Here is a 23,511-nt window from a genome sequence, read left to right as displayed (position 1 = left end):
ATAGTACTTACTTTGAGTCTTTGTACTAGATCAAGAGAAGAAGAGCTGGTCATATATAATCATATCAGCTTTCAGCTATTCATCTTGATAATCATATAACTTCAGATGTGGCAGGCTTTAAGGCCATTCTATTTTCTATTTGGTAAGCAAGGTGATTTTTCAGGAGTTAAGGCTTCAGTAGCCCCTTGCCCTGGAGGAGTATTGTAACTAACTGTCAGTTACTGACTGAAAATCCTGAAATATTTGTCATGAAGTCATCATCATCTTTCGGCTGTTCCCGTTAGGGGTCACCACAGCGGATCATCTGTTTCCATTTCTTCCAGTCCTGTGCATCTTGCTCTGTCACACCAACCACCTGCATGTCCTCTCTGACCACATCCATAAACTTTATCTTAGGCCTTCCTCTTTTCCTGTTACCTGGTAGCTTCATCCTTAGCATCCTTTTCCCAATATACTCAGCATCCCTCCTCAGCACATGTCCAAACCAACGTAATCTTGCCTCTCTGGCTTTGTCTCCAAACCTTCCAACCTGTGCTGACCCTCTAATATACTCATTCCTAATCCTGTCCACCCTCATCACACCCATTGCAAATCTTAACATCTTTAACTCTGCCACATCTAGCTCTAACTCCTGCCTTTTTGTCAGTGCCACTGTCTCCAACCCATATAATATAGCTGGTCTCACTACCCTTTTGTAGACCTTCCCTTTCACTCTTACTGGTAGCCGTCTGTCATAAATCACTCCTGACACTCTTCTCCACCCATTCCACCCTGCCTGTACTCTCTTCTTCACCTCTCTTCCACACTCACCATTACACTGAACTATTGAATGATTGTCATGAAGTACTGATATTAAAATACATATAAAGCAAAAGTCAAACTGATGTCCACATATCATTTACTTTCAAATATATTTTTCAATAGCAGTTTATTAGATCATACAGTAGATTATATTTTGTAATATCGGAACTCTTATTTACTATACTAGAGCTTGAGCTGAGACACATATGCTGTTCTTTGTTTTGAGGTCAGGGCTTTTGGGAGGATAGAAAAGGTGAGCTTTGTGGAATTCTTTTATACATTTTACCTTTCCTCCAAGTCTGTGTAACCTCTAAGGTATTACACATATAGACTGGCATTGCCAGCCTAGATCAGGAGCTTCAGGGGCCCCGTCCCAGCAAAGCAATTATGTAGTAGCTTTTTAGCTGTTCTGTTAATCAATGTTTTAATGTTGTGTTTTTAGTTTAGAATGCTCTAGATACACTCTTCCATTTCAGTTTAGGGAGTTATGATTACTGATAGAATTTTTTTCTTTTTTTTTTTTTTTTTTTGTAGAGAGAGGTGAGGCAGGAATTTCTTAGTTTGTTGAATAATGACTTATAGTTTTTCTTTTCTGTCCTATATCTCAAGTTTTTGTCAAATTAGAACAGGCCACAAATAATTTTATTTGTTGAGAAAAGCATTTCTAAGGCAGACACTTTTACCCTAAAAATCTACTTGAGGCGTACCTCTCAACTTCTTAGTGCCAGAAATCTGGGCAAAACCCAGCAAAATGTGGGGTACAAAGACCCAAAAATAGGGACATATTTTAAATATTGCTCTTATAAACTTAGTTGCTAGAGTAACAGGGTTTGTTTTAACATACATTTTCTGAAGGATTTGAATTCTGAAACTCAAACATATGCTGCGATTTAGTGACTTAAATCATCAGATCATCCCAACAATTTGCCAGCAAACCACAAATTTTATGACGAACAACCAAAAATATGAGCCAAAAATCTGGACATTCTTTGAAAATCTGGACAGTTGAGAGGTATGACTTGAGGCTATCATTGTAGTACAAACATATATCAAGCTCCTCTGAATGTGTATATCTATTAATCAGACTGAAAATGGATACGCTGTAGACAAAGCTAATAAAGAGATTCCTCTCAGTGTTAAATCTTCTTGTGAAGCACAAGGTGATGCCAGGCTAAAAGTGAATGTCTGTGAAATGTGCTTATGTCAGGCTGAAGCAAGGAAGACGTATTCCTCTTTGTATACTGTTTTCCTCTTCTGTTTCTAGCATGTTTTGTTTGTCCAGATGTTAAAGGACAGAGTGAAGGCTAGTTCACAGACAGAACTGACCTTCTCCAAAGATAACAAGCAAGGATGAAACAGCATTGGAATGCAGTGGTCAGTGAAACGTTTTAAGACCCATTTGGGAAGCAATTAAAAAAGAAACAGATATGAAAGTATTGGGACAAACTCTTACTGTTGTGATGGGGCTAGCTGGTTTATGACCAGTCTCCATTCCAACAATGAAGTCATACACAGACTTTGGCTAAACTGTGACTTAATGACGTGTGGACTTCCTGTGAGAACATTTTATTCAGGCATTTAAGCAGTCTCAGTTGTGTGATTATTTAAATGAATAAGTGGGAGGGTGTACTGTTGTGGCAATGAAGAGCAAGAACAGCTGCACAGCAGGTTTTGCTTTTTTCTCTGCATTTTATTTTTCAGATTATTAACTTCATTTTGTGGCAGCACTAGCTTGGATATTGACTAGGGTACCAGTTTAGCTAGCTAGCTACTGCCATACTACATTTTTGGGGTTTCAGAAGTAAATGTTAATGATTCGTCTGCAGGCATTGTTTAGTGTGCGGTGATTGCTGCTATAGCAAATGGCATGTTACATTTGTAGCAAGCCACTTGCAATAGTTAAAAGAGCTTTTTTCTTTTCTTTTTTCTATTTTTTTTAAAAGGACATCAGCTTTGAGTTAAAGGGGGCACCATTTTGAAGGAACTGTACAAGATGCCAGATAACCTAAGTGCGATTCTGGGACAAAGTCCCATAATCAGGGACAGCTTCTTAAATATTACTCTTTCACTTCAAAAATTAAATAAAACAAAAGTTTTCAATCAGCATGCTTTTTTTCTAAACTAAAGCTAAAAGTCTAAAGCTAAATGCCAAAGTCTCAAGCTAAATGCCAGAAAATGCATAGTCATCCCGTTTGGGAAAAAGAAAACACCCATGAATTACCACATAGGTGGCAGCCCCCTTAATACAGAAGAGGTAATAAGAGATCTGGGGACCTCCTTTGACAAACATATTGCCAAAGTAGTTAGGAAATCCTTCTATCTAGCCCCATCTAATTACTAAAGGGTTTGCATCTAGAAATAAAGAGGTTATAGTGCCCTTCTACTCGTCACTCTTCAGACCCATCATGGATTACAATGCCCCATTTGGGGTGTACCTCACAAGACACTTCCAACAGCTGGAAAGACCACAAAAGTACCTCACCAAGAGGATTACTGGCCTCAAACATATGTCTTATGCAGCCCGACTGGAAAAACTCCAGCTGTACTCAGTGGCATATCGCTTACTCAGAGGTGATCTCTGCCTGACTTACAAAGCCATGCTCAGAATTGATGGACATGCTCCACCTAAAGAAATCCAAGTCACTGCGAGCCACTCACTCTAGTGAGCTAAACCTCACCACAACAATAAATAGAACATGCTGGAGGGATAGATTCCTGTCACAGAGACTCCCTATGCTTTGGAACAAAATTCCTAACTACATTAAGCAGAGCCCCTCAAGAGAAACCTTGATGAGTGGATGAGTAACAGAAAATACACCCCTGGGATCACTTCATTGGCTCTTCTTGACAGAGGCTCAGTTAATTAATAAATGGGGCGGCGAAAGCTGACACACTCTGGCTAGGCTTATAACTGCCCTTGGGCAGATAGCCTAGTACCTACCTATGAACCTATGAACCTATGAATAAACAAAACTGTAACCCACCATGTTTTACTGGAATATCAGAAATTTTTCAAGTGACAGCCGATAGAACAAATATGTCATGGACCTTCTACAAAGTCAAGGACATTAGAGAGGTAAAGTCTTCAGTGCCTTATCTGACAGCAGGAAATCTATTATGAATATTCAGTGGTTCATGCACTGAGGATAGAAGAGGCAACATCATGCATTTCCTATTGCAATAACATACTTCAGCTGTGTATGTTACTCTAGGTAAGCCGTGGTGGTGCAGCGGTTAGTGTTGTCGCCTCACAGCAAGAGGTTCTCCAGTTCGATTCTCTGCTGGAGCGCCTTCTGTGTGGAGTCTGCATATCCTCCCCATGGTTGAGTGATGTTTAAAGACATGCAGGTAGGTGTGTGCATGAATGGGTGTGCCTTCTTTGAAGGTTGGGTGTTGGGCTGGCAACTTGGCACTGTAAAAATCCACTGCCAATCATTAGCAGACCGAAGTTCTGCTGTGGCGACCCCTAACCGTGAAAAGCCCAAACACATTAGCTTAGCTGTATATGTTACTCTGAGGTACTCCGGCCTGTGGTTCACAGTGTTAGAGAGAGACATATAACACTAGCTGCTAGCCACTTCTTAGCTTCCATTTGTCATCAGTGTTCCGCTGTGCATATTACACAATGTAACACATTAGAGGGAGGCTGGGATTCCCCAGGAAAGGCACGCATTGCAGTTCACTGAGGAAGGAGAAAGATGGTTACCCTAAAAGCCTAGCAGTAGAGGAGCTGTCAATCAATCTCCTGAGTTACCAGCACGATGAGTTATCAATCTGATGTAGTCTGCATTTGGAAGCGGCAGTGTACTGTGCCTTCATAATTCATAGGCGAACTAAAAAGACTATTCTGTCTCTGCACAGGAATTGCTAAGAAGAATATGTAAGCAATTAGCAACAATATTACCATATTTGTTGCGCATTTCCTACTATTGCATGCAGTACAACAATTACTTTTTTAGCCTATATTTAACACATATCTTAGAATGACAATAGCAACATAGACCTACTGCCAACAGGACTGGTAAACTTTGAAAATCTTGTAAGGTAACATGACATTTACCTTGTATCTCCTATTCCAGATCTTTTGCTGCCATTTCTTATTCTTATTGTTGCAAAGTATTTAACATTTACTTAACCAAATTAAAGTACGGAACATAGCTGCTCCTTCTTCACAAGAACATCTTACAGTGAAACAAAAGTCTTTGAATTGGAGAAGTTTGAATGCTTATTTCTAAAAGTGATATATTTTCTCTGATTGCAGTGAAGACAGGAAAAAGAGAAATTATTTGATGTGTGTGAGTGTGTGAGTGTGTGAGTGTGTGGTGAGTGTGTGGTGAGTGTGTGTGTGTGAGTGTGTGAGTGTGTGAGTGTGTGATGAGTGTGTGGTGAGTGTGTGTGTGAGTGTGTGAGTGTGTGAGTGTGTGATGAGTGTGTGGTGAGTGTGTGTGTGAGTGTGTGAGTGTGTGAGTGTGTGTGTGTGTGGTGAGTGTGTGGTGAGTGTGTGTGTGAGTGTGTGAGTGTGTGAGTGTGTGGTGAGTGTGTGGTGAGTGTGTGTGTGTGAGTGTGTGAGTGTGTGAGTATGTGAGTGTGTGGTGAGTGTGTGTGTGAGTGTGTGAGTGTGTGAGTATGTGAGTGTGTGGTAAGTGTGTGTGTGAGTGTGTGAGTGCGTAAGTGTGTGGTGAGTGTGTGGTGAGTGTGTGTGTGTGAGTGTGTGAGTGTGTGAGTGTGTGGCGAGTGTGTGGTGAGTGTGTGTGTGTGAGTGTGTGAGTGTGTGGTGAGTGTGTGGTGAGTGTGTGGTGAGTGTGTGTGAGTGTGTGAGTGTGTGAGTGTGTGATGAGTGTGTGGTGAGTGTGTGTGTGAGTGTGTGAGTGTGTGAGTGTGTGAGTGTGTGAGTGTGTGGTGAGTGTGTGGTGAGTGTGTGTGTGTGAGTGTGTGAGTGTGTGTGTAAAAATAAGCATTTGCCTTTTCTGACTAGTGCCATTGATCAGGGAGTTCCTTATAATAAGAGCAGGGAATGCAGGTCACATCTATTCATTTTGAAAAAAATGCCCAGTTGTGATCTGGTTGCAATTTATACATTTCAGGTGGAGTGCTAGCTGTTTTGGTACACTGCATTATGATTTTTATTTTTGTACAAGTTTTTTTAATGAGCAACTACTCAAAGAGTCACTACAGATCTAAGATTTCTAAGTGATATACTGAGGCCAGTGCAGATGTATTCCATTTGTTGTTAAAAACTGACAAACTTACTGGTGCTGAGATTACAGTTTCTACACATCATTTGCTTGAAAATCTTCACATCCTCTAATTATACTTTTTACAGTGAATGTTGCGTTAGGACCTGGATTTAGCAGCCAGTTGTAAAACAATATTATCATGTGACAATATAGTCAGGTATCAGTCTGATTGATGCTGGAATACTATTCCAGTGTTGGCAAGGCAATGTGAATGGAGACTCAGCCTTTGAGGTTTATAAATAGATAGGAGGTGCTTATGAGAAGGACAGAAGTCATGAGATGGAAGATAAGGAGCAGGGAAAAGGTGGTTTCAAGAAAAGGGGGATTGCAGAGCATTTTCGGTGTTAACGACAGCGGATTAACAGTAACCAGGTGGGGGAGTTCAAGCCAATTTAGGGTTATGAGTGCAGAGCAGTGGTGTGATTTGAGGGGGTGACCAGTAGCAAGTTTAACTATTTTATTATAGCATTGACTCAGTTTTGCTTTATGGGAAGAGAGAAGATTGGTTAGACTAGGGGGAAGCACATTGAAGAGATGGTAAGAGATAAGTGTGGCAAGAGTTACTTTTTTGGAGGTGGTGATGAATTTTTTAGCCCTATACAACATGGCCAGTTTTTGATGAGTCTTTTTACGTTGTTATTAATATGCAGTCAAACTTGAGATTGTCATCAATTGTTACACCTAATAGCTAGGTGTGCGAAACAACATCAATTACAATACTGTTAAGTGAAGTAATTGTAAAGTTATTTATCAAGGGTAACTTGTTTGAGTAAGAATAACAGAAGTTTCTTTTTTTTTTTGGATCGAGTAGGGCATGATTGTTGGTGAGCCAAGACTCATTGAATTGAATGCATCTTATGTTATATTTTAAAGTTGAGTAAGTTTGTTAGAGGAACAGTCATCACCATATTGAATAAGGGTTGCTTGTTTACAGGAAGGATGGCGATGATTAATAAAAATGTTGAAGAGGAGTGCACCCAGAATTCAGCCTTGTGGTACCCCCAGCACTGACTGGTAAATATGGAGAGAAACTAGAATTCCATTTAACTGACTGATATCTGTTAGAGAGATAACTGGTGAAACACTGGAAGGTAGTTTTGGTTAAGCCAACAAAGGACAGTTTGGACAAGAGGTCGGGATGAGAGACAGTGTCAAAACTTTAGACAGATCTGAAAATTGAGATGAGACAAAGTTACTTGTATCTCAAGCACTGTGGACTGTGTCAGTGAAGGATAATAGAGCAATGGTAGTACTATGTCCAGGTCTGAATCCATGTTAGGTAGGAGAGAGAAGGTTATTGTCAAGTAGGTATGGAAGAAATTGTATGTGGATGCATGTTTCTAGAAATCTGGCTAGAGTAGAAAGTATAGCAATAGGCCTATAGTTACATTATTTGTGGAAGTGCCACCTTTGTGGACAGGAAGGATGAAGAACTTTTTCCACAGGGGGGGACTTGCCTGTGAAACTTTTCAGCTATGTGGACGTTCGTTTATTTGGAGTTTTGGCATTCTCATCTTGGTCATCTGGTCTTCGGTTATGTGATATTTTGGGTATGTGAAGTAGACCCCTTCAGCCTTTGTCATAGCTGAATTCTTCGATTAGCCGGTATCCCTGTTTTAAAACCTGTCATTTATCTTGATTTTCTCAGTCAGAAAATTAGATTATTGCTAAAAAAATACATCAGTTCTAATTAGGCAGTAAAATAAATAGGTAAATAAATAAATAAATGTTGGCAAATATGGTATTGATGCTAGATGGTCAGTAATAATGCATCATCCTTACCCATGTGCAAAAACGGGACAGATGATGGGGTGCTGGGATGGATGGATATGCATAAATGCATTCATATTTAAATAAATAATTAACAAATGTTAGCATGCAAAAACTTGGGCTTGTTAAATGAGCTTTCACAAAGTGTGCTGCTTTATAGTTTTAAATAAAGTTATATAGCCATTCAATGTAATTCATCTTAAGAATTTGCAGAAAATGTGGTGTCACATGCATAATAGAAACCCATTCAAAATCATCAAATTATATAACTCGTGATGTCTGCAGAGAGGGCTCACATTGTCATGAAAGTCTTGCCAGTGATGAGGGGGATCATGTTTTTTTTCCTCCTCAGATATTTGTGTATATAATGTGTTTGCAATCCTTCACTGCAATTTTGCACTTTATCTTAGTGTTTAATGTTTTTTTCTAAGTATCATTTATGCTGTTTACAACAAAATGATCAATGTCCATTTGCTCAAGATGAATTGAATGAATGAGGTGGCCTTGAAAAAGCATAGGTTGCATGATTTAAGAGTTAACTATATGGATAAGAAATATAGGGTGAATTATCACCTTCACGGGGTGACAAGGACTTTGCCCCATGTACACTTTATTTTTTGGCATTGATCTGTCTATATGTCCCAGCTAATGGGGCTTCAGTTAGTTTGTTGTCAATTAACTGACGTACATCTTTTTTTTCTGCTGTTTTCTATATCATCCTTCACTTCCTGAGTTATGTAAATGCTTTTAGTTAGATGAAGACAGTAACAGGAACACAATAAGTGTGAAGGAATACTGCTTAAAGAGGGTTGTATGATACCTCCAGTCCTGGTCTATCCCAACAGAAGGCCCAGCTGGAAACAAAGAAGAAACAGTAGCTAACAAGAAGGTGTGTGGCATAGGTACAGTTCTAGCTTGTTTATAAGAGCTCATTGTAGGTAACAATGAAGTACTAACTATGTTGGCGTGCAGAGCTGTTTGATTATTTGTCTATCCCAGCAGCAGCCACTGTAGATAATAGTGTAGAAATTCTAATAAAGGGGTGTTTGTTACTTTAGTTCAGGTTCACCGTTACTCACCATATCTCATTATATATAACAGCACAGAAAACATCAATATGTGGGACTCAAAGTAGCATTACTTTTGTCCCAGCCTTACACACTAATGGAATCGCAAGCCATAATTGCACAGGAGAACCACCAGTGGAACGGACAACAATGATATAATATTGCCAAATAATTAGTCCATGAAGAGGCAAGGAAGGTAAAAAATGTTAGAGAATTCTCAGGAGCACAGACACCTCTAAGTAAACTTGCACTGACTGAGCCATTGCAATGGCCAACCAATATGCATTCATTGGTTTGTTTGTCATTCCCTTGGGGACTTACACTACTTTATATGAACACTGACAGTTTTTTGGTGAACAATTGTATCACTCATGCTAAGATGATAGGAAGATTATTTGCTTCAGCTCATCAGCATGTCTCAGTTGTTGGCTTTGGGAACCAGTGTTGGCAGTGTTATTTATTTTTTATTTATTTGATTCTGTTTACCAGGAAAGTCTGACTGGGTAATATCCATTTTTAGCAGAGGCCTCAGGGAGAAAAGCTCCATTTGTTTACATTGCGTTATACTTATTAGTTCCAGTTAAACACAGAGTAATTGTATTTCTATTTACATTTATACACATATAGTAGTTATATTTATACATCCTAAGACTTTACAGAGGTGGAAGTTATTAAAGGGAAAACCCACATGCATCTTAGTGGATTGTACAGCAGTTATATATATATATAAAAATTGTTTTGTCGTTTCATTGAGAGGTTGAGAGTATACTGTTTAAACAGAGTATTTGGAGAGTACTGTAATGTCAGCACAAAGTCTTAACCTGGTGAAAGAGCATGTGCAAGACCAGGATTGTTTAAGTTGTTGTTTAAACAGTGGTTTAAAACTACTGAGTTTATTGGGGAGCTTTATTTGTCTGGGGATACTATTCCAGAATTTTGTAACATCTTGGGAGTAGACCGAGTCTCCTGCAACATTATTTGATTTATTTATGACTAGTAAGAATTTATTACTAGAGCCGAGGTCCCCTTGCTGGACAGTAGGGCTGTAATAAGTTTTGTAGTGTAGGACATTTTTCCTGGATGATGAATTGGTGTGTGTGCTATAGTTAGTTGTGAATGTGTTAGGTAGTTGTGCAGTTCAATCCTGTTTAATTGCTTTAAGCTATGACAATGGTGAGTTCTATGAGGGAGATTGGTGGCAAAGTTAGCTATTTTATTGTAGCAGGAGGCAAGATTCTTTATTTGAATATTACTTAAGTTTGTTAGGATGGTAGCAGTGTATAAGAGAGATGGCAAGAAGGTGGTGGGTAGAAATGTTCTTGCAGTATCTGTAAGGAATCCATTGATCCTATAAAGGGAGCCTAGTTTCTAGCGTGTAGACTTAATGGTGTGCAATATATGGTGGTCATATTTGAGATTGTCATCTATTATAATGCCTAGAAGTTTACTGTGAGTTAATTTTAATGACAGTTTTATTTGCTGACTTTATAGTAAAAGATTGCTTTTCATTTTGGCAATTTTTTGAGGTAAAAAGCATTAACTTAGTTTTCTTGGGGTTGATTAGGAGGTTTGATCCTTTGAGTCAGGTTTCTATAGAGGAGAATGATTTTTAGTTAATGTCTTGGAACTTATTTATTATTGAGGCTGCACATATTAATGTTGAGTCGACTGCATACAGTACAAAGTTAGCATGGTGAGTGGAGGTGTGGAGGTCATTAATAAATATATTAAATAGGAGAGGACCCAGGATAGAGCCCTGAGGGACACCTGTAGTAACTGGTTGAAAGGATGAGTAGGTTGGTTGCCATTTAACAGCTTGTTGCCTTCCAGACAGGTAACTAAGAAACCACAACAAGGAGTTTTGAAAAATGTCCTATTGAAGAATGTAGGATTTTTTTCCACAGTGATGGGCTATATCTTTCTGCTAGAGAAGGCTATGACTTCTGCAGCCATTTTTAGGTAATCTGATGGTAGTTGGTCTACAGTTATGAGGGTAGCTTTTAGTTTAAGGAGCAATTTCATTATGAGCAAGGTTGTACTGGACTAAAATTGAAAAGCTGTGGGTGGTTTTGGCTGGACAAGGGTAGAGCAAGGGAGGCAGATGTATCAGTGTCTAAGAGAGCTAATATTGATTGTATAAAGTATGAATTTAACTGTGTGGGGATAGAGTCTGTTGTATTCTCTGTTTTTGGAGAGGGAGTGGTTGTCTTTCCAGGGTAGAGTAGTTTATTTAGTGATGACCAAAAAAGGTTTGGGGAGTTTTGAGGTTTGTCTTGTAGGTTAGTATAGTATGTTTGCTTGTCCTGTTTGACATGGAGTTTTACAAGGTTTCTAAGATGTCTAAATTGCTGGAAGGCATTTTGTGTTCTATTTTATACCATGTTTTCCAGGTTTTATCCCTTTTTACCATTTTTTTTTGTTTCTTTTGTAAGCCATGGTGCAGGATTAGACTTTATTCTTTTATTACTTACTAGTGGTAGGTTATTTAACGTCTGTAGGAATATGTTATTAAAGTGTTCTACAGCAGTATATAGTGGCATTGTTCTAAGTACATTCCAGTTATTTTGTTTTAGTGTTTTATTGAAAATATCTTTACTGAAATTGATTATATTTTGTATTTTATTATAGAGAATATGTTTATCTAGGTTATGGTGACTTCTAATGGCATATGTTGGTATGTGGTCACTTATGCTATCTTGAGAGGCAGCCTACTTTTGCCACTTTGTCTGGTTTGTTTGTAAGAATCCAGTCCAGTGTTGACTGCCTACCTAAAGTTTTATTGATTCTAGTGGATGTGGTTACTAATTGGTTGAAGTTGTACAAGTTTATGGATTCAGTGGGGGTAGTGGAATATATAAGTTGCCAGTCTATATTTAAGTCTCAGAGTATTATAGTTTTGGGTTAATTTGTTGGGATATTATCCCAACAAAAAATACATTCAGTAATATCAATGTTATTCCCTGGCAGTATATAAATCGCTGTTAAACATATACTTTTTCTATTGTTGAATTTTTAGGAGTGGTATTTGAAGTTCAGCATTCTTAAATTTGGGTACTTCCAATGGGAGTAAGGTGATGGTTAGAGAATTTTGTAGATGATTGCTACATGTTTTATCTGTCATGCTTGAGTGCACTCTGCTATCCCCCATATCATAAAAGGTTCCATCAGTAGCTGACATACTATCACTTCCATGACCAAGATATTATCGACTGCTTCCATGTGCACAGAGATATCATATGGGTGCCATTACACATATGGTCTCCTTACTTGTAATTGAGGGGGATGTTTGGCCTGCCTAGTCCAATGGACTTAAAGTTTTGTACAGCATTCACTACACCCACATTACTATCAAGGTCTTACCTGCTCCACATGGTGTCTGGTACATTAATTGGAAGGGCTTGCACTCCATCAATTGGCAGGAGGTGTGCTGTGCACAAGGTATTATATATACAATATGTTAGTACACCAGCTAGGCAGTTCTCATGATTTCTACATCTGGCACACATGCAATCTACACTAACATTTTGTGTGGGGTGCCCTTTCATTGGGTTATCTAGTTGGTGGGTGAGCACATTGCCAGCCGCAATGTTCATGAAACTCTGACCCGACAAATGCAAGTAACAGACCACTCATAATTGTGTCTGCTGTTGTGTGTTGTAAGCTATTCTGGATATGCCTTGGAGCTGAGCTGATGACCCCCATCCACAGGCAAGTGACCTTAGAGGAGATGGCATATGACACTACACCATCACAGATAGGAGATGGCATATGACACTGCACAGTCACAGATAGGAGATGGCATATGACACTACACCATTACAGATAGGAGATGGCATATGACACTGCACAGTCACAGATAGGAGATGACATATGACATTACACCATCACAGGTAGGAGATGGCATATGACACTGCATGGTCACAGATAGGAGATGGTATATGACACTACACCGTCACAGATAGGAGATGGCATATGACACTGCATGGTCACAGATAGGAGATGGCATATGACACTGCACGGTCACAGATAGGAGATGGCATATGACACTGCACGGTCATAGATAGGAAATGGCATATGACACTGCACTGTCACAGATATATAATATCATCAGCTGTATATTCAGAGTGATTAGAGGAGACGGCATATGACACTACATTGTCAGAGATAGGAGATAGCCTATGACACTGCACGGTCACAAATAGGAGATGGCATATGACACTGCACTGTCACAGATATATAATATCATCAGCTGTATATTCAGAGTGAAGAAGGCCTACTTCTGCTGCCTAGATAAATCTGGTAGTACATTGCAGTATGCTCCAGAGAGCTACAGAGTGATTAGAGGAGATGGCATATGACACTACACTGTCACAGATAGGAGATGGCCTATGACACTGCACAGTCACAGATAAGAGATGGCATATGACACTGCATGGTCACAGATAGGAGATGGCATATGACACTACACCATCACAGATAGGGGATGGCATATGACACTACACCATCACAGATAGGAGATTGCATATGACACTGTACGGTCACAGATAGGCAATGGCATATGACACTACACTGTCACAGATATATAATATCATCAGGTGTATATTCAGAGTGATTACAGGAGATGGCATATGACACTACACCGTCACAGATAGGAGATGGCATATGACACTGCATGGTCACAGATAGGTGATGGCATATGACACTACACTGTCACAGATATATAATATCATCAGCTGTATATTCAGAGTGAAGAAGGCCTACTTCTGCTGCCTAGATAAATCTGGTAGTACATTGCAATATGCTCCAGAGAGCTACAGCAAGATATGTGTGGTCTGTATCATGCTGCATAACTTAATGCTGTGAAAATTGTTACAGCAAGGGTAGGCCATAGTAGTGACATTTAGCAGCAGCAGAAGTGGAGCTTGGTCAGGGTTATTTGGAAGAACCAGCTGCAGTGGGCCTCATGCAAGGCAGTTGCATGTACAATATATTGTGGCATTGGCAAAGAGGTGATGCTAAAACTCACAACTATGGGCCATGACAACGCAAGCACAGAATAACTCCATAATGCATGCATTACAGTACATAGACTGATCTGACTATGCATCAGACATTATCATATCCACATAACCCAGAAGGGTGGGAAAGCCACACTTATTATTATTTGCACATTGGGAGAGTACAAGAACAGATGCTGCTGTAGGTGGAGGGGTCAGGGATGGTGTCGGAAGTAGTCATGCACTTAACTATGAGGGTGGAGGTGCCAGGGATCACTTCTTTCAGTAATGGGGTAGAACTTCAATGAGTGGATTGCTGGATGGGTGTACTGTGTGATCTTGCAGTGGCAGGGCTGGAGGCAGTTTGTTTAGAGGATGATGCAAAGCATTGGATGTATATTTGGGAATGTTAATGAGGCTCCCACTGTGGAGGTCTGTTAGAATGATGATGTCCATGATGGGCATGAGTAGGTGTTACTGAAACTAAAACTAAGGGAGAATGAATTGACATTGAACTATGAAACCCTGAATGGGTTGTCCAGAGAGAAGCTAACAGACTGTTAGCCACATCCATGAAAGTAGCCACAGACAGAACATGGTAGATCCTGAAGAACACTGTCCATGTCCATGAGAGTGTCCTTAGTCAGGGATGAAGGCAGACATGGACACTGTGGATGCTGCAGCCATCTTCAGAATGATTTGTGCCATCTGTGTGTTGTGCCTGCTGTGCAATACTGCAGTGTGCCACTGTCCCTTAGCATGACCACGGCAGCTCATTTCTTCCCTGCAGTCACATGGATGCCATAATGGATGCCAAGTGCACCACTGCTGCCCTCACTAGGTGTGTCTGCATGTCGTTAAACACTATTACTTTTGCATGCATTGCAGGCTATCGCACAGCCCAGGCAATTGATGCAGCTCATTATATAAGCCATGCAGTGCAGTCAGCATCTCTGACATGGTCTGACTACCAGTTATCAGTGCTTAGATCACAAACCTGCATAATCAATTACTGATCATAAGTATAATGTCCATGTCAGGGAATGTTCTAGTTATATATATTTATATATACACTCCTCTTTCCAATGAGGTGTGTGCACAACCCAGAGGCAATGCAGCCCTGTGACACTGTCTATGGTGGTGGTGTTGACCTCCTGTGCTCAGTCCTCTCCAACTATAACCTGTGAAATACATACACATAACATACCTGTGACAATGTTGGTACATAGTTTTGACTACTGTCATACAGTATACAGACTGCTACATGCCCTTGCTATATATAGCCTATGGGCATATAAATATCATGTGGTACATGTTGTCTCTAATGCAACCCTGATATCTCTGAGTCACATAACTGCAGTTGTGTATAGGTTCATAGGTAGGTACTGGGCTATTGGCCCTAGGGCCCATAGAAGCCTAGCCAAAAAATGTACCCTGGCTTTTGCCACCCAAGAAAATTATTTTCCTATGTCCCTGTCGAGCAGAGCCACAGAAGTGATCCCCAGGGTGAATTTCCCATTTCCCATCCAATCATCAAGATTTTTCTTGAAGAGTGCTAATGAGGAGCTCTATTTGACATAGATAGGTAGTCTGTTCCAGAGTATGGGAAGTCTCTGGGACAGGAATCTATCCCTCCAGCATGTTCTGTTTATTGTGGTGACAAGGTTAAGGTCCCTAGAGCGTGTAGCTCGGACGGATTGGGATTTCTTTAAGTGGAGCATGTCCAACAGCTCTGGGTTTGACATAGCTTTGTATGTTAGACAGAGATCGCCCCTGAGTAGGCGATATACGAAGGAGTAAAGCTGTAGTTTTTTGAGATGGTCTGCATAGGGCATCTGTTTGAGGCCAGTAATCCTCTTTGTGAGGTTGAGGTATTTCTGTGGTCTTTCCAGTTGTTGTAGATGTCTTGTGAGGTACATACCAAAAGGGACGTTGTACTCTATAATGGGTCTAATGAGTGATCAGTAGAGGGGAACAATGACCTCTTTTTTTCTGGATGAGAATCCTTTTGTGATGAGATGAGCCACGTAGAAGGATTTCCTGACCGCTGTGGCGATGTGATTATCAAAGGAGAAACTACTGACCACCTGTGTTCCAAGGTTTCTTATCACATTTTCGGCATTAAGGAGACTACCAGCTATTTGGTAGTTCATGGGTACAGAGTTTTTACTAAAGGGGATGACAATACACTTTTTGGCATTGAGCTTCAGGCCATGGCTTTGACACCAGGAATCTGTCTCAATGAGGCCCTTTTGTAGTTTGTCCACATCGTTAGGGGGTTCGATTATGGCTCCTAGTTTGCAGTCATCTGCAAACTTTGTTAGCCAAAGACCTTCTGTGTTGGCCTGCACTTCAGAGAAGTAGATACCAAACAGGAGAGGACTCAGGAGTGAACCCTGTGGTACTCCACTTGTCACTGGTCTGATGTCGGATTTGGAATCCGCAACTTTCACATGTGGGTTCTGTCCGTGAGCCAGTTGGCAACCCATCTTATGACATAGGGATTTATACCTAGTTTAGTGAGCGTATCTATAATTCCAGAGTGGGGGATGGTGTTGAAAGCCTTGGCAAGATCTAGATAAGCTGTGTGAATCATTTTACCATCATCTATGGCTTTGGTGGCTGCTTCAAAGAAGTCATTCAGGTTTAGGAGACATGATCTGCCTTTTACAAATCCAAACTGAGTAGGGTCCAGAGTTTGGAGATTATCAGTGTCTTTGTTTATGAGTTCGATGATGATACGTTCCATGGCCTTGCTATCTGAGGAAACCTAGCAGAGGTGTTAATCAATATCTTACAAGAATGGCATTTGCCACTTCTCACATTGGGTACCTTGTACTTACACTCAGGTGGTTGTCAGCATTCTAGCTCCCATATTCAGTCCGCCACCAGGTATGATAGTATAATTGTTTTCTCTCCTTCACCACTGAGAAATGCTAGGAATTACTCTGTTTCTCTCTCAGTGGGACACCTGTGTGTTGTGAGTTTACCCCAACTGGCCAATATGTCCCTGACAGTGTCCTGAGCCTTGGTCTTGCCATGTATCCTTGACCTTGCAATTCACCTGTTACAACACCCTATTATGACCACTCACTGCACTGATGTTCTGCACCAGTTCTTGCCACACCTGATCCAGGAAGGCATTGTATGTTTTAATTTGTAAAGAATATGTCTACTGTGAGTATAGAACCTGTAACAGTGCCTCTGTCACATATGTGGTGAACCTTTCCAGCCATTGTCATTCTTTCAATCCCATGTTGGAACAGGTGCAACTGTGGATTCACATGTTGATCAGTGTGGGTATGCATTACAACCTTTTACAGCCATTACCTGCATTCATATGTCCCCTGCACCATTGTGGTTCAGTGCTGTTATATTCTAGTTTCAGACTAGGACATAAGAAGTAGTGGAAAGGTATCACAACTATAAAAGCAGCGATACACTTTGTGCTGCTGCTTTTGTTATAGGCAATATGTAGAGCTTTAGAGGATCAAAAATACACCTTACTTCTGGTTGTTGTCTGTGGCACAGCACTTGTGTGAATCAGGTTGCAGAGCTGTGAAACACTTCATACATCTGTGGGTTCTTTCTTTTATTGATCAGTTCTTGTTTCCTCTGTACCTTACAGTACATTACAGCAGCTAAGGCTCCATACAAAGAGCTGAGTGACGGCACCAGATATATTACAGCTTAAACAAGGTGTGAAACCCCTACTCCTGCTTTTTTTCATTTTTTTCTTCCTTCTCTCTGTAACTAGTGGATGGCGAAGGTAAAGCTCCATGTACCCTGATTATAATCAAGTAGTTATGCATTCTCAAAATGGATGTTGAGACTCACCTCTTGAGGCTTTACTTCTCTTCACTCTCTAGGTGAATTTTAGCATTCATTTTCTCAGACATATAATGGCTTGTCTATAATCAGAGACTCACTCATAATCCTGTATGCTGTAGCTTGTTACAGCAAGATTCTTATGTATGAACCTTGTTGTTAGTGAAGCTCACACCACCACACAGACAAGAGCACCACTAAACAGCACTGGAAGCAGGCAGACAGTTTTGAAACCAAAGCCACTTCATGCCGTCATTCATACAAATAATGCCCTCTCTCGCTCACCTTGCTCTCTGTATGAATTATTTGATTTGTCAAAATAATAAATGACCATAATCCTCCAAGTTCTGTAATGCAATGTTACATCTTTTAACTACCCTCCTACTATGGTGGAAATTAATGGAATATTTTGGATGGTAGGTAAATAGTTTAGGAAAACAAGCAGTTTACACCAAGGGCAGGGGCTGAACTATTGATAAACATGCTCATGGAGAGGAATGTAGAAGTCATGTGATGAAAAATTAATCTGAAAACTAAGGTTTGTTGATAAATAATAACACGTTTTCTTCTTTTAGATCTTTCACAGTCCAGGGGGAAAATTGGCATCATATGTTCTGCTGTATTACTCTTGGGATTACTTGGATTATTTGTCACTGCTAAATGCTGCTGCAAGAGAGCTCCTTGTAGAATAAAACTCTAGGTGTCATGTGGGAGTCTCTGCCTTGGAAATGTTCATCTGCATATATGCTTATATCCGACTAAGTGAAGTGTTTGTGCAACAACTGATGGGAGAGTTAGAAGATGAGAAAGGTAACTGATCTTGATTTCTGCCACTCATGGATCCCTGAAGAGGACACTCTTTCTTCTTCACTCAAAACCTATGGCAAGAACTTACAAATCAATGCATGCCACTTGAACAAAGGCAGTGGATACTCAAGACACTTAATTTGTCGACTAATGTGAAAGAAATAGGAACATGAAAATGTCTTACATTCACAAATGTGTTACATCAGCAAATGCTACAAAACTGCATGCATGACTCCGTCGGACTCATTGAGCTGTGCCATTGTTCAAAAATTGGTACTACACTATATTAAAAGACCTGGAAATAAGCTCCCTAGGAAAGCATTGTATTCTCTTTCTCAAACATTTCAAGAAGTTACTGAACTTTTTAAAGATTTATCATAAATAGTTGGTTAAGGTACAACTTTTTCATTTTCAGCATTTTTTAAAACCAGTACAAGCTATTTTTGTGTGTGTGTGTGTGTGTGTTTCTGTGTAGTCACTGATTTTAGGCTACTTCATGACCATCGCCCTGATATTCCCATCCTTGGAGGTTCTCACATTACAGAGGCACTCTAGTTTGACACACAGAAGGAAGGATCTTCCCTTCTGGAAAGGCCCTGCACACAGGAAGACCTCTAACCCCTCATGACTAGGTTTTCTGGGTTCTTTCTGCTGCACACCTTTTGAGTGGCATGAAGCCAGGCAAGGAACTGCCATACCTTAGGTCTTGTCAGGGATTTTCCCTTGTAGAGCCCTACTTCCCACTGAGCTATATCACCTATTCGACCTGCAATGGTGTACAAGTAAAACGCCCCTCTCCTTGTTTAATGCATATTTTCCTACCCCACTATTGAAGAGTAGATCTATTATCATGAAGTTTGAATCTCCAGTAGGGCTCATGAAACAATCACACACAGAAGATTCCATTATACTCACCCTTTAAAGCAAGCAGGAAATGTCTCATCATTTCTGTTCCATTTTTACCGCCTCTAGCAGTTGTGTGAGCCTGTAATCAAACATTTAATTTGGATTGAGTCAGGGCATTTTACCTTAATATGCTAACTGAGCTGGCCAGTATGAGCTAATTCACTGAATGACATATATTTATAAAATTGTACCACATACTACCGTTATGACTAGACCAGAATTTCCTCCATTAACTTAATATTACTTGTACACATTTGGCACTTTTTAATATGCTGACACATTCTTTTCATATCATTTCAGTATTACTAGGAATTGGTTGGCTTACAAGTGACTTAAAAATAGGCATTTTGTGAAAGCACATTTGTAAGAAAGAAAATGTTGAATCTGTTTGTCTGGGATGTATTGTACTGAATATATTAAGAATTATTTGTCACTTTAGTTAAACACAGTTTCATTGTTTAATAATTGTTACAAAATTCTCACTTAGGACAGAATTGCATATAATTATGCTTAGTTTTTGTTAATCAAATGCTGAACTTAGGCAGCCAATAAAGTGCAGAGAGTTATTCAGAAAATTTGCAGAAACCTGTGTGTGTGTGTGTGTGTGTGTGTGTGTGTGTGTGAGAGAGACACTTCTGAAGTATAATAACATTAATGAATACTGCCATAGTAAAGGTTAGTTTGTGCCTGATAATATTTCATGTATACCTTTTTAGTAATGTTTACTGTTCACAAGATGTTCAGGTTTTTTCTAGGGAGGAGGGATGTACTTTTATAACTTCATTGCTCAGGAAAGTCTTAAGACTGTACATTGGTTGCAAGATGTTAAACTTGCACAGTTGCAGTGGAATGAATTAATAAAAAAGTTTGTTTATGCTTCCTGTTTTCCTAAGACAATGTTGCCCATTTTGCAGATGGAGAGTGCATTATCGCAAATAAGAAATGCTTTCATCAAAAATGAAAAAAAAAAAAAACACAATCAGCTTAAATTCTATTAAAATGTTTTGTTTTGCAGTGAGATAAGATCCCATACTTCTATGCTGGGGGTTTTCCTCTTTGCCCCTTTATATATGCAGACTCTGATATTACACTAATTTGCTCAAAGAAAATACAGCACTTAAAAGTATATTTGTCTTCATGCTACTCTTTTTCTGTATGACTCTCTTGTCTCAGCCTGTTGGCTAATACTACATTAAAAATGTGAACACCTGAGTGCCCGACTCTTCTGTTTCACCCAGATGGTTAATTAATACTACATTAATTATGTGATCACCTGACTGCATTACATATGATGAGCACAAGATAAGGGCTTATAGGGAAACCATTGTTTACTTACTGTTTGAGTGATATTATCACTGACATGAAAATAGCTGGCATATTTTGCTATAGAATGAAACGTTATAATAACTGGACTATGTTTCTCAGTCAGACTGCACTGACGTCTTTGTGGGCATTTCAGTGTTATTTCAGCTGTTAAGAAGGGCACATGTGTTATATAATGTATCAGTATTCCAGGAACACAAAATACACATGCTTCATCATGGGATAACACAAATAAGTATATCTATAATAATATATCTATAGTTATTTATTTATTTATGTGACTTTTGATGACTGGGAATGTCCAACTGAGCATAAGCCCTTTTTCAACAGAGGCCCAGGGAGAAAAGCTCCAGTACAGAATACATTAAAATGTACAAACAAATTAAAATAGTAGAGGCTATAGGCACATTGAAACAACAATCATTAGTCTAAATAGCATAGATAGGAATATTATACAGATTAACAGTGCAAATCATTAAAACGCTGAGCAGTTAGGATGAGTAGACACAGACAGAAGAAAAAAAGTATGTGAGGAACAGAAAGAAGTTAAAAGAAGTTGAATATAAGAATGGTAGAAAACAAGCTCAGTGACGTAAAAATAAGAGAAGGGATACAAACACAATGATGTAAAAGATAAGATAAGAGATATAACCTAGTAGAGTAGTATAGACCAAATTGTTAGAGAGAACAATGAGAATAAGGGAAGGATAAAAGAAGAGAGAGACATGAGTTATGTTGGGATTTTACATGGACAGGTCCAGGAGTTCAGCCAGCAATGTTTGAGAGCTTTTTTGAATTCATGAACATTAGATATCATTCTGATGGAAAAGGGTCGTTTCTTCAAAGACTGCGCAATAGAGTAGTTATATGGGTGTTGGCCAGATCTTTTTTGGGGCTTATAGATTTCCAAGGATAGTTGGTCAGAGCGCCAAAGGGACCTTGTAGTGGTATAGGGTGAGATGAGTGAAGAGATGTCAGGGCAGGAGGTAGGTTTGTTGAGGATGGAGTGAATGATAAGTAGCAGTGGAAGTAGGAGATGATGGGGGAACGCCGGACCGTTAAGTGATTCGAGAGAGAGGCACTGGTGGGAGTTGAAGGGCTAGCTTGCAGCAAACCAGCAGCTTTATTGTAAGTGATTTTAAACTTAAGTTTAAGAGACAAATGCAGATTAGTTAAGATCTGTGAGCCATAAAAAAAGGCTGGGAAGAAGGTATGCATATGCTAGATAGAGAAAGTCTGGGATCTTTGGTGAGGAATTTCTTATTTCTGAACAGTAAACCAAGTTTTTGGTGAGTCTTTTTTATGCAGTGATGGACATGTAGATCAAATTTAAGTTGATCATCAATAATAACACCCAGGAGTTTATTGTGTGCTTCTACATTGATAGTGCTGTTAAGAGATGGGATAGAAAACGTAGGTTTAAGACGAGAGATAGATTTTGGAAGGAATAGGAAAAGTTTTGTTTTTTTTGAGACCGAGTATGAGATGCTTATCAGTTAGTCAGTTTTCAACAGAATTGAAAGAAGTTGAGGTTATGCTATGTAGATCAGGCAGATTGTCAGATGTGGAGATGACTGTGGAGTCATCAGCATATTGTAAGAAAAGAGTGAGAACAGGAGGTGTGCAGGAAATTTGTAAAATTGTTGAATAATAAAGGGCCCAGAAGAGAGCCTTGAGGAGCACCCATCTTGATGGGGAGAAAAGGAGAAGAGGAAGGAAGCCATCTTACAGACTGCCATCTGTTGGAGAGGTAGCTAGAGAACCAGGTGATATATGAACCAGAAATATTGAAATCTGAGAGTTTGGAAAGAAGCTTAGGGTGAGGAATGGTATCAAATGCTTTAGAGAGATCAAGAAAGAGATAAGAAACTAGTCTGTTGTCTCTGGCTTGATTAATCATTTGTGTAAAGGAAATAAGGGCAGTAGTTGTACTATGGTTTGGGCGGAAGCCATGTTGGGTTGAAGTGAGAAGATTTTCTTGAAGGATATAATCCATGAGCTGCTTGTGAACACATTTTTCTAGTAACTTAGAAAAGGGAGACAACATAGCTATTGGCCGAAAGTTTGATAGCTCAGAAGAGTGACCACCCTTGTGAATTGGTATATTAAAAAATTGTTTCCAGATTGTGGGGACAGTAGATTCACAGACTGAATGGTTAATAAGGATGGAGATAGGCTATAAAGTTAGCAGCAAGCTTTAGAAAGAGGGGAGGTAAATTATCTACAAAAGGAGACCATGGCTTTAGTTTACAAAGGAGAGTTTTAATATAGCTAGTGGGAACAGGTTTAAGTAAGAAGGAGATTTTCTGACTAGAGGGGGGATAGGTGAGATTAGAGGAGTAAGTAATCTGAGTAAGTTTACTAATAAACTCAGTAAAATAGGAGTTAAGTATGATGGCAGTTTCCACAGGAGTATTGTTAAGACAGGGTTTAGGTGTCGAGGGTTTGCCAGGGTGAAGGATATTGTTTATAATGTTCCAAAATTTTTTAGGGTTGCTTTGATGGCTTATCTGGAGTTTTAGATATAATTTTTTTCTTATCATTGTGGACATGTTTTTTGTTAGATTTTGAAGTTCTTTATAAGTTTGGAGATAAATGGGGGCTTTTGTTTTAAGCCACAGTTTCCAAGCATTGTCCCTCTTGAGCATAAGTATCAAGTGGATTTAGTCAGCCAGAGTACAAAAAGAGATTTAACTCTGATTTTCCTAATGGGAGCAAGGGAGTTGTTAAGTATATCAAATACAATATGGTTAAATGTGTGTACAGCATCATCTA

At 39.5% G+C, this 23,511-nt stretch overlaps 1 protein-coding gene across 2 annotated transcripts in view; it reads left to right on the top strand.

Annotated features, from left to right (window-relative positions):
- The window catches only part of LOC122816887 (butyrophilin subfamily 2 member A2-like), a 784,081-nt gene extending 763,459 nt beyond the window's left edge, over positions 1-20,622 (top strand). For both annotated transcript variants that reach the window (XM_044089960.1, XM_044089961.1), the window contains one exon: positions 18,276-20,622. In XM_044089960.1, the coding sequence (XP_043945895.1) occupies positions 18,276-18,400 (125 nt within the window). In that variant the 3' untranslated portion in view covers positions 18,401-20,622. The remainder of the gene's footprint in view (positions 1-18,275) is intronic.
- Positions 20,623-23,511: the final 2,889 nt, after the last annotated feature.

The sequence above is a fragment of the Protopterus annectens genome, chromosome 12.part0 (genome assembly GCF_019279795.1).
Source record: "Protopterus annectens isolate FY-2018-M chromosome 12.part0, PAN1.0, whole genome shotgun sequence".
NCBI lineage: Eukaryota > Metazoa > Chordata > Ceratodontiformes > Protopteridae > Protopterus > Protopterus annectens.
Note: the sequence above shows the minus strand (reverse complement) of the source record. Positions and strands in the feature narration are given on the sequence as shown.